Genomic DNA, 12,593 nt, shown 5'->3' on the forward strand with positions numbered 1-12,593 from the left:
GTGTGTGTGTGTGTGTGTGCGTGCGTGCGTGCGTGCGTGCGTGCGTGTGCGTGTGCGTGCATGCGTGCATGCGTGTGCGTGTGCGTGTGCGTGTGCGTGTGCGTGTGTGTGTGTGTTTAGAGATTTGGGGCGGGGATTATTTTTTCCTGCTTTGTACTTGTCATTGGCATCTCGGTGAACTATTTGCCCCTCACAGACAAAACAGCACCCTACTTACTAAACTCCCACCTCCCTTTAAATCAGTCTTAAAAACAGAAGTAAAACAACAGGCTGTATTCTCAAGACATAGACTGTGAGAAGTAACTGATTTTAGCAATGTACATCTTTCTCCCTCCCCCAAAGAGCAGGGTCAATACTTTTAAAGCTAGTGCCATTGCACAAACTCTGAGTATCTGAGACCTTAATTTTGCACAATCTAAGCACATATAGGTAAGACAGGGGAGAAAGTAAATCACTCTGTAAGGCCCTGGAGAGAAGTTATTTACAGTTTGTAGTGTCTCCTCTTGGATTTGGAGTCCACTACAGTCAACGTGATTTCACCTGAGTGGAGACTATGACAAAAGTAGCAGGGGGGAGCAGAGCAAACCAGAGTGCTCATCAACCACCACAGCATGATTCTAGTAAGTAGGATAAATGGAGTAAATAAAGAAAAGAGGCAAAACCAGTTGTGCTAATAGATATTGAGAAGTCCGTCGCCACACCAAGAACAAGAATTGAAAATAAAATTTATGGGAGGATAATATGAGAAGCCAAGGGTTACATATCAAAGATTACATCTCTTTTTTGATATTCACAATGGATCCCGTTTGATCTTATTTAATGGAAACCCTTCAGTTTTCCAATTAAATTTATGTTTGGTTTTTCCACTGTTTTTCATTACTGCAACTATTTAAGCCAAGATAATAGGACCTCTTACAAAAAGATGTACTTTTCATTCACAAACAAACAAACACACACACACACACAGACACAGACACACAAACATTGGTCGAGCATTATCAAAGGCAAAATCAGTATGACACTCACGTCTCTTGGGGCAAGGCTTTATGTCCTCATGTTCCGGATATGTACGTTTCAATGAATAACCTCTTTCATCTATCACCACCATCCCTGTAAACAAACACAACATGAGCCATCATACAAATTATATTGCTCACTATCTCAACCACTGCTGGAAAGAGATTCATATGCAGACACATACACCTTGAACACCACTGAAGAAAAAATGTCCAGCAAAGTAGTTATATGCTATCCCAATGTACACACTTAGCTGAGCAATCTATTCATGACTCTTCATTTTCTAATATCAAACCGTTCAAATTGCTTAACATTACAATTTCATGACACAACTATTTTCCTTTAAAACTCTCTCCTATAGTATTTACTAGTTCTGCATTCTTTTTCAAAACTTACTGAAATAGATACACGTCTAGCTTTGATAAATTCTAACCATTTGATATGTCGTCGGCCTTGTGATAAAACCGACTCCCAGCGAGGTAAATTTTACAGAAGGAAAAAAACTGTTTTATTTCAAAACAAAGGCGTCTAACGATAAATCAATGCTTTAAACACCTATAAAAACACTTTACCGAAAAAGTGTTGACATTTTTTTCCTTAAAAAATTGCTTTTAATGAAACCGCGTGGGTTAGACGGTTATGTCGCTCAAATTTTTCTGGATAAAACCGACCAACCCTCAATTTTGTGGGTTGGCCGGTTTTATCAGGAAGCCACTGCGGGCCTTGAGTTTGGTTGAGGGCAGCCAAGCCACACTTGACGGTAACGTATTTGATCAGTTGTTACAATCGTTGAGATCTTTCGTAGAAGAATAAGAAGAAGAAGGAGGAGGAGGAGGAGGAGGAGGAGGAGGAGGGGGAGGAGGATAAGGAGAAAAAAGGAGGAGGAGGACGAGTAAGAAGAAGAAGAAGAAGGAAGAGGAGGAGGACGATATTATTGCTACCAACATACTCTCAGCTGCTGCCATTTCAGTGCTACGGAATCAATTCGGGCAAGACAGCAGTCACAAAGTTGAACATTTAATAGAAGTAGAAAAAGCAGAACACAACAATGGGTATATCAATTACATTTCAAGTAGAAGAACAGGAGGTTCGAAGAGTAAGGGAGAGCAGCTACAGCAACAACAACAAAAACAACACTAGTAGCAGCAGCATCAGCAGGCCTTTAGAATTTATGACAGTGTCTGACACGATACTATTGGCACTGGGTGGCCTTCCAATGGCCTGGAAAAAAGTAATACTAAGAAAGAAATGAAAGCAGAAAGCCACACAAAAGCTCTGCTACCTCAGCAATGGTTTGGGTAAAGTTGGTTACATAATAATATATTATTATTATGCAAAAAGACTTTGTAAGTATCAAAGAATGCACTAACTTTCTTCAAGGTGCGTGGCTTGACAACTACTACTTTACTGAGTTTTCTCGACAATAGAAGAGCATGTCTGTCTCACTCTGTCTCCTATTGCAATAACAAGGCAATACGACAAATGTTACCATTGTTTTGAAAGACTCTACAATAATCGAATTTGACTTGATCGCTTTCAAAACTTCTTACTGAGGCAAATTTTCACGGTAATTGTGGTAGCATCGTTGTACAACGGCTTTCAACTCCTGTAGATGTTTTTACTGGTTGGCAGTTATCTTCAATCTGTCTTTGCAGAGAGGTCCAGCAGTAACCGTCGTACATTGGGTGTTCAGCTTTCTTGGTCCTTGCAGCGCCTGCCATCCATCATCAAAGTTCAGCTTGTACTGAATTTTAAAGTATGGAGTGTACTTTGATGTGTCTGCTTTTCACCCTGGACGACCTTTGCGAAATCTTTGAAAATGCTGTGGCCCAGGTACATAACTTCATAGGGACTGGGGATGCATCTGGCTTGGAGCATGATGTTCACGTAATCCATTGGGATGTACATCAGTGCGTTTTGGAGCGATCGCTCAATACTGCCACGGACTGGATCCACCTCCATTTGGGTATGGCCCTTGGTGAGAATTTCTGCTCAACTGTGATGTCAAGCTCTTAGGCCAGCGAGGCCACTGCACTCACCAGGGTGGCATTTCTGTTTTAGTAGTTGCATCAATCACTGCAGATGATGAAGTGGTTGGAGTCAGTCACTTGCAATATCAGTGAGTCAGACATGATGAAAACTCTTGAAGCTCAGACCAACTTCACTTTCATACCAGACATATCATCTGGCGTCTCTGGTGGCAAAATCCTAAATCGTAAAATAGTGTACAGCCAGTTTTGTTGTATAATATAAGGTGGATGTCTTTAGTGATGGATCTCCACACAAAGAACACACACTTTGTTCTCTGGGTTCAGTACAGCCTCCCTGTCCTTCTCCTTTTCTGGTCTAGCTGCAGCTTTCCTCATATTCATATTTGATGAGCTGTGTATTCCGTTTCTGTGAGGTTTCCAGATTCGAAGCTGGTGCAAATGTCGCACTGGTCTTTCTTGGTTTAAAGTAATCCCAAATTGTTTTTCTTTAGCTTTTGGCAGAACACTTGATAGCTCAATGTGGCTTTCACCCTCTCTGCAAAGTTCTCCATGTATACTTGATGCAGATCGACGTTTTCTGGATTGTCATCTGTAAACAGGAGGATATCTTAGAAAATTTGTCAAAAAATTCCTCTTTATGGAACAACTTGTCATCCTTGGCTCTCTCATGGTGGGCGTGGTGAGTTCTGGGGGGAGGGGGACCTCTTGGGGTTTTTTTCGGAGAAGACACTTTAAATAAACCAGTGGGTCAGGCCTGTGGTGTTCATGTAGATTGTTTTACAAACTTTGACCATTGACTCTTTTCAGTAGTATTGAATGGTGTAATTTCTCCTTGGGTTTTCACTTGCTGTGTAAGATCTCTTTTTGTCTATCCTGTTTATCATGGCATATACGTAGGCTCTCTTTTCTTTCCAAGAGAGTGACCAGTGATGTTATTGCATTTTGTACCAACCAGTTTACAACTGCAAATGACGTCAAATTCACACCCTGCTCGCTTCTTGCCTTGACATGTGTAGAGGCATCCCCAGTTCTTTCAACCTCTTCCTTTTGTTACCCTTCCAATCGTTTTCATGCCTTGTCCTTTTCGCAGAGATCAAAGGTGAATTAACTGTTGTATTATCAGCTGATGTGACATTAGCCTGGTCACGTTGATCACTTTCCACTGCGCTGAGGGTCAGAGGTGACGCAGCAAGCGTGGCATCATCTTATTGAATGTTATAGTGTTATTTAAGTTCAGGCTTGATATAAAGATAAAGCATTATGTTATGACACTGAGAAAATAATCTACACAAAACACAAACGAAATGAACTTTCAAAGAAAGTAGAAAGATGTTTCAGAAGGTAATGACTGCAATAAACACTGCAAATGAAAAAAAAAAAAGAAAAAGCACTTTAAAAAACAACGATCGTTGGAGGCAGATAGTGTGCTGGACAGGTCCCACATTTTTTTTCTGAGTGCGTTAGTAAATAATGAAAAGCTACCGACTTCATCCATTCAATTGCGATGGGAAAAATAAGGAGAAGAGACAGTAGTCCGAATAAGGGGAAATGCCTTCATAATTCGATAACTTTCAAGTACTAAGACAAAGAAGAACACGGGGGAAGAAAAAATAGTTTTATATTTATAAAACAAAATCCATGAATATGCGTTTGAAATACCGGCATTGTCTTGTAACGAGATAAACAGTTCTGTGGGAACAGTGGGGAGTTTTAGTCATTAATAACATTATCAGCAGCATTAAAACGAAGAAAAAAGAGGGAACAACCAGATCTATATAACTCCCAAATTAAACCAACAAGAAATATTACACAAATTTCCCTTTTGAAGAGCTCACACGGTTATGTGAGAGAATTCTGGACTATCAAACGAAGTCCGGAGACGAGTCGAAGCCGGGGTTAGTCGGTAACGTAGCACGTGGCCCCTCATTGTTAGCGCGACAAAAACAGTCAACCCTCATTCCCTCCCTCGCAGGTGAGATAGTCGGAAACAACAGGCTAAAATCCGATGGATGCCGAGTTATACGGTTTTATTTCTAATGTTTTAAAGACATTTCTAGACAAAATTTAGATCTGACTATGAGTGAGCATATGAAATGGACAATTTGCTATCGATAGGGCCAACAAAATTTTTTTGGACATTTTGTGGGTTAGTCGGTTTTATCACCAGGCCGACGATGTATTCCTTTAAAATAAAAAAAAGGACCAAAAAATTTATTGAAAACAGCTCTCTCAAAATCATTGCTTTATCAATATGAAGTGAATCTCAATTTTTTTATACCCTCAAATTCTTGGCTAAAAAGGAATATCAATAAAGCTCTACTAGCCGACGGTAAAAAGAAAAAAAAGCCTGCATAAGGGGAATTATTTCTCTACTCACCTTGCGGTGGGAGGAAGGTCAGTGGACAGGTACAGTACTGGTTGCTCTGAGGGCACTCTAAGTGAAGAATTGCCTCCATGGGACTCGGTAAGTGTTGGTAAGGCTCAAAAACTGGCACAGGGTACCTGATCACCCTCTTGTACAATATGTCCTCTTTATCAGGGATAAATTTCTCAGAGCTCCAGGACTCCCCATGCTCCAGGTTACAGGAGACAAATACAAAACATTTTCCTAGGAAACAAAAAGTATATTTGCGGAATTTTGTGAAGTAAATGGAAACGGGAATTACCTTGATGGAAAACAGACAGACATGAATATGAGGAGCAACATTATGAATAACATAAGACTTAGGGACAGTGTGAAAGGCCTTTGAAAGAAAGTATCATTCTGTAACATTTTGCCTTCATAAGTATTCATATACCTCAGAGTACTTTACGTTGGACAAAGGCAATTATAAAAAACAAACTAATAATCAAAGGAAAATCTTTAAAAAGACCTCAACCTTCTGCAACATGGTACTGACCCACAGGACACAAACCCTGCAATTGTTTGATGAACACCAATAGCAAATTGCACACATGCAATTATTCCTGAACAATTTTCACTACACTTACACATGTGAAATCTTTCTACAAAAAATAAATTCAAAACCAAAGCCCTTTCGAGGGAGCTTGACTTAAAAAGAGATAACAATGTACAATCAATAATTTTTATATTGACTACATGTGCCACTAGTAAATCAAGCACTACGGTGCCCAACATATATCAATAGAACTCCACTAACCTGGTTCAATAGCAGGTCCATCCTCAGTGGTGAAAATATCAATTTCAGCACCAGTGCCTGACTGCACAGATTCCTGGCTCAGTTTATGAATACCAAGGATAGTCTTCTCACCTGAAATAGTAACAAAGAACATCTTTAACATTTACCAAACACATTTCTCTACACCAGTAAAAAATCGTATTCAGATTTCCATAACAATGCTCTAAAACCTCAAACAGAGAGAATCAGTCATCCTGCTGGACTCGCACATTCAATTGGCCATTCTTCTTGCATTTTGCATTATACGTGAAGACCACCACCCATGATTTTTCAAAAGTGTTTTATCTGGACAATATGCCTAACTTGATCCCTTTTCCATGCAAACATCAAAGGTTCAGTTTGGGGGGGGGGGTGTAGAGGTTTTACGGCGCTCGCAACTGCATAAGGTCAAATGAGCGCCAAGGGGTGGATGTCAACAGAGAAGTCCTTACAGGGAATCAGACTTACTCTGCTCACCTCTCTAGCTTCAGCAGCACAAAGTCTGCTTCGAATATCAAGGAACCCCGGAAATAGCGGGTCACAAAAGTGTGACGAACATACAAAAGAAGTAGAGGAAAATGACAATAGTAAGGATTAGGAATGAAAAAGCAGCAGTTCCCTGTTGTAATTCAGGCACAGTCATGAGCATGACATTGTTAGATCAGCCCATTTACAATTCTACTGTGCACTAGAACGAGAAATGTCCCCCCTTTGGGAATGGCCTAAAGACACTTTAGTCAGTGGCACCGCCGCGGCGGGTAATGGTTCAGTGCACTTTAAGAAGTTGACAAAAATCTAAAACAAAATGATTAAAGAGAAATTTAAATGGCAGCCTGAACTGTTAGCCTGTTGTATTTTTATTTCAAGTTAACATCTCAAGATAGCTGTTGCAAAAAAGAAAAACAGGTCAGAGATATCACTTGAGGGTGATATCTGATTTGCATTTCCCCTCTTTGACCCTCTCATTCAATTTCTCCAACACTTTCAGAAACACAACATACAATCATTCTGTAAAGAAAAGGAAAGAAGTACTACAGTAGAGGGACCCTGAAGGAAGTATTGAAAGCACTCTATGAATACTATAAACCGCATCACACAACTCTGTGCAAAGACTAAGCAACTCACTGGCATTTCTCACAACATGGCTGATGGCGTGGAGAGAGCCATTGAAGTGACCCTGGTGGCTCAGTACTGTCACAATCACACCCAGGCAAACCTTGGTGGTATCAAACTTGCGAGTTGCTGTGTATTTGTCTGTGCACTGAGACAGACATCGTTCTGAAATATTTCAAAAAATTGATACTGTCTATATCATGGCTGTTGTTGATTGAGCAGTCTAAATGTTCAAGATCTTCATCCCTAAAGCATGTTGGTGTTATTAGACACATCCAAGTGAAGACAAGAACCTTTACACACTTTACTTGTAAATTACAAAACAAATATAAATATAAAAAAGAATGGGAGAAAAAGAAGTAAAAGAAGTTTCAATAATTAAGAGTGCCACAACTCTTAAACATTGATACATACAACAATATTGTTAAAGACATAGACTTTTCATTTGGCATCTGTATAAGGAACATAAATTAAGACAAAATAAAGCAAACCTGAACAATTTCCCCTCCTTCTTAGCAATAAAAACAATCATGAGAATCCAATGATTGCAAAGAGAGGTAGCTCTTTCGACCTATCTCCCCTTCCTTCCTTCCTCCCTCCCCCCGTACATTTTTTTTAAAAATTTCAATTTATTTTTCATATCCCAAAAAAGGAGACAGAATAATTAAACATGAAACAATATAATTTAATCCATTTATTATACCTCTGTATGGCGTCGGAAGATGCAAAGCTCGATCATGAAGAACCGACTTGATCTTTTCGTGCTCATTTTTTTTTGTCTTGATACGCTCTGTTCTCAGATATGGAATTCTTTAAAAAAAAGAAAGAAATACATTCATTAAATATATCAGGTACATCCCAGAACTTCCTCTGGCAAACAAAAATCCCAAGCAGAGAAGTATGAAACATGCAAATAAACGGCAAATAGGGAAAAAACATGTCTCACAAATTACAAGAAAAGCTATATCAGTCAGTAAAATCATGTTGCAGCATGTACACGAGTCTTTGTCTTAAATTTTATCCCTCTTTCTCAAGCCAAAACAAACAAAAAAACAAAGCATTTTATAAAAAGATATATATTTCTCAATTCTCTCTCTCTCTTTCTTCTGGCACTGTGGCGTCATAAATGGTCAGCGATGCTGACAGCACGCAGGAACTCAACACTCGCCCGGGGGTCCTTAAAAATATTTCTCAGTTACATTCTATTTGACAGAAACCATTTCACTCACTTGACATTGTACTGTGCTTTTGTGATCGCATACTCTTTATCATAGATGCCGTCATGGCAGTCCTTGCCCACCAATCCATTTGGATGAATCAACTCTTTGTTCTCAGCATCCGTGCAAATGATGACAATGCGTACAACTTTGTCTGAGAGGTGGTTCAGCTGTTCATATCAAAAGGAATACCAAATATAAACATCATACGGCCAAGCCATTGCAAAATATGAAGGCAAAGATACAAATTATAACTGTCTGCACACATGGGAAAAGATGAAGAAACATATCGACAAGTGCCATGTACAGCAGCCAACAAAAGTATTCAGCTCTCGAAAATATTATTTAAAAATAACAAATCTAGCCCCCCTGAAAAAAGTCCTACAATTACAATATATATATATATTACTTCAACATCATAAAAACAATTCAACTAGTCACCATTAAAGTAAAGTTATTCCCGCATCCGACCCAGACATTGGAGATTGCCTTGTTAGTGAGACAACTTCCTGGGCCTTCGGCATATTGTGGTAGGGTTGCCAGTTCCTTTCCACTCCGCCTTTACTTCCCCAACTCGAAGACTCACTCCTCCCTTTATATCATTCTGCATTCAAGTTTGATCTTTCCTCTTTCCTCATCAATTCTATGACAGAATTTGTGTACAATGTACATGTTTTATCTAGATGATTGTTACAAAGTTTAAAAAAATCATGAAAGCAAAAAAACTACAAAAGTCATGTGTAACTCACCCTGAGTGTCATGAATTCCTTCTCCTGATACTTTTTTCCAGGTCTGTTCTCCCCACTATATCTGAATTTCTGATAGCTGATGCACTTGGCTATCTCCACAGATGGTTGCACTCCACCAGCAGGGTAAGCTGCAATAGACATGCCAAAAATAAAATGAACTTCTATTCTTCGGAAAATATTTAGGTGTCACACTATACACATCATAGGCATCAAAGTCAAAGACAAAAGGAAGGATTGCACCTCCTTTAAGAAATAACAGTACACACAGCCATTTTAACTTTACCATTGACCAACTGTCTTTCATGAAGCTCAATTCGTTACATTCATATGAAATGGGGAGGGGGGAACTTTTTTGACTTGTTACCACAAAAATCTCTTTGAACCAATTGAAACTGACATAATTTTATTTGCATGTTTAAGTTTAACTTGAAAACTGAAAAATCCCCAAGATGCTTGAATACATTTATTGATTTGCACTTCATCACTTCATTTCTTTTGGTATAACAGTCTTTTCTTTTCTTTAAATTTCTATGTGATCAACAAAACCTCGGAACAAGCTTTCAAGTAACTTAGAAAAATATTGACAAAACTTTACCAGGTGTTATACTTGTCGTCTCCTCTAGTGCTAACTCCTTTTTCACTATCTTTGTCTTTGGGGGACGACCCCTTCCAGATGTCTGCAATGAACAAAAAAACATTATGAGGAATATCAACAAAGAATGGAAAGAGGCTACAGTCAGATCCATATCAATAATCCTTGTCTCATGCTTTTCAAGTTCAGGGTGTGAGACCTTTGTCTACGAATCTCAGTAAGAATTTTAAAGGACAAACGGGTAAAATGTGAAATCTGATCCAATAAAGATCTCCCCAGGTTGCAGAATCTAAAAGCAATTTATCTTTTAATTAAAAACCCTTTTTTTTATATATATATATATATATATATATATATATATATATATATATATATATATATATATATATATATATATATATATATATAACCCTTTGGTTTACTATCTTAAGGGGTATTTAAACCCTTGTTTTAGAAACTTAAGGGGTAAAAGTCAATATCTCATAATTTTATAGTAAGATTTTTTGCCCTTGTAAACATTTAACTCACACGCACATTCACACAGACACACATACATAGAGTGACCATGACTATGATTGAATGCTAATGATTTTAATTAATTTAAGAAATAAATGAGTAATATAGACTAGAATTAGAGTTGTGTCCATTCGGAGGGAGGAAGAGTGGTGGTGGTTGAGCTGTTGGGTCGTCTATCAAAAATAAAATAAAGTTGACAAACCAATAGGGGCCAATTCCGACTACACTATATACACCAAGAATAATAGACCTGCCATGGTATGAAATCCAAAAGTCAGGATCTCAGTGGGGAAAAAAAAATATGACTTGATGTTCAAAGAAAATTGGGATCAACGGCAAATCACCTAGGTCACTGCCAAACTGACTTGAAAAATTTCCAGGGGTGTCCATATTATATCCATGCATATTCCCTCTGCGCGAGCACGAGTGTGTGGTGTATGTGTATGTATGCCCGCGCGCACACATGTGAGTGTGCGTGTGTGTGTGTGTGTGTGTGTGTGCGTGTGTGAGTGTGTGTGTGTGTGTGTGTGTGTGTGTGTGAGTGCGAGCGTGCGCGCGCCTGTGTGTGTTTTATAATTCTTTATTTTTTTATCCCGAAGTATCATGTCAAGGTTTCCTAGTCCACGTGTTTTACACGCCTCCCCCCTCAGATAAGTCCCGAAAGACGCTTCAACCAATGAGCATGAACTTAAATTGACCCCGTCAACGACGGTCCCCGACACACGCGGAACTCACAAGCCGAAGTCCTGTCACGTGGTGCTAACGCGCGATTGAAACAGTTTTATTGGCGAGTCTTGGTGAAGGGCTTGACTAGCCAGAACTCGGACACAGTTTGTTTTCGCGAAAGTAGATCTTGTCTTGAGAATGTCTTAGGTCGGAATGCCAAATCAATACTACTTCCTTTATACTTGAAATAACAGGTGTGAGCAAAGATCTAACACAACTTTTGGTGAGTCAACTATTAAATTCGACATATACATTTCGGAAAATAGTGCTCCGAGTTTCCGCTGACAAAAAGATTAAAGAGTGCTTCCCACGACAAAAGAAGGCAGAGTAACACTTTGGAAAATTCCGGCACAACAGACGGAACAAAAAAACAAAACAAAAAACCCACAAAAAAATCGGGGTACACGCGATCAAAATCGGGATGCTTAAGATTTAGGGAAGGGATGAGTGGTAGGTTTGGAAAATAAACTGATTCATTATTCTTCAGAGCCATCCCAGGGTTCACATTCCAGTCTTTCCAGACTTTCGATGGCGGACAATTCATGTTTACTAGTGTGTTAAAGAAGGGTGGGGGTAATCTCACGGCAGGGATAAACTAAAGGCACCACACCAGCAAATGTAAGCAACCAGAATGTGGGCGGAGCTTCTACGCTGAATCCAGCGGGTGTTGCTGGAAACTGCGCGCAGCTGATAAGTAGGTCGACTTCTTCGGATACAGAAGGTGACTGTCGTGAATGTGCGTGGGTGTGTTGTCAAATCATTGACTCGGCTTTGGGATAGAGAAGGGGGAAAATGATGCTTGCCAAACGAGGTGGGCGATTCCTGTTGGGGTTTTTTCGGTAACCGTAGATTCACGATTAACGAATATTAAAGGCTAGGAATCGTAGGAATCGGCGCCGAACCCAATTACTTTTTAAAAAGTAGCCAGTGATGTGATTTCTTCCAGTGGCTCTATGATTTCTTCCAGTGGTTTCGACCCGTACCCAGTATTATGATTGTATATGCAGTGACTAGCAGTTAGCCCGACCCTTGCAATGACCTCCGGCGAGTAGCAATTAGTCCGACCCTTGCAATTACTCCCAGCTAGTCCGAGTCCAACACCTGCAATTATTTCCGGCGAGTAGCAATTACTCCGACCCCAGCAATTATTTCCGCCGAGTCGCGATACCTATGACTACTTCCGGCGAGTAGCAATTACTCCGACCCCAGCAATTATTTCTGCCGAGTCGCGATACCTATGACTACTTCCGACGAGTAGCAATTACTCCGAACCCAGCAATTATTTCCGCCGAGTCCCGATACCTATGACCGGCGAGTAACGGTTAGTCCGATCCCTTTGATTACTTGGGGTGGGAGGGCGCTACCCCAGGCACTACCCCACCTGAGATAAGAGCGCAGTCTATTGTGACAGCCGACACATCTTCCTTTCCCTTTTACACATTCTCAAACGAATCAATAACATTACACTAAGAGGGGGGGGGGGTTGTGTTGTA

At 39.8% G+C, this 12,593-nt stretch overlaps 1 protein-coding gene across 1 annotated transcript in view; it reads right to left on the reverse strand.

The window, feature by feature from the left end:
• The window catches only part of LOC101862242, a gene marked incomplete at its 5' end in the record, with an annotated part of 15,368 nt that extends 5,425 nt beyond the window's left edge, over positions 1–9,943 (reverse strand). Inside the window, 8 exon segments of the mRNA XM_005112833.3 lie at positions 1,027–1,110; positions 5,386–5,616; positions 6,170–6,280; positions 7,313–7,465; positions 8,004–8,110; positions 8,530–8,687; positions 9,267–9,394; positions 9,862–9,943. Of these exon segments, the coding sequence (XP_005112890.2) occupies positions 1,027–1,110; positions 5,386–5,616; positions 6,170–6,280; positions 7,313–7,465; positions 8,004–8,110; positions 8,530–8,687; positions 9,267–9,394; positions 9,862–9,943 (1,054 nt within the window).
• Positions 9,944–12,593: the final 2,650 nt, after the last annotated feature.

Source organism: Aplysia californica, unplaced genomic scaffold, assembly GCF_000002075.1.
Source record: "Aplysia californica isolate F4 #8 unplaced genomic scaffold, AplCal3.0 scaffold01435, whole genome shotgun sequence".
Taxonomy (NCBI): domain Eukaryota; kingdom Metazoa; phylum Mollusca; class Gastropoda; order Aplysiida; family Aplysiidae; genus Aplysia; species Aplysia californica.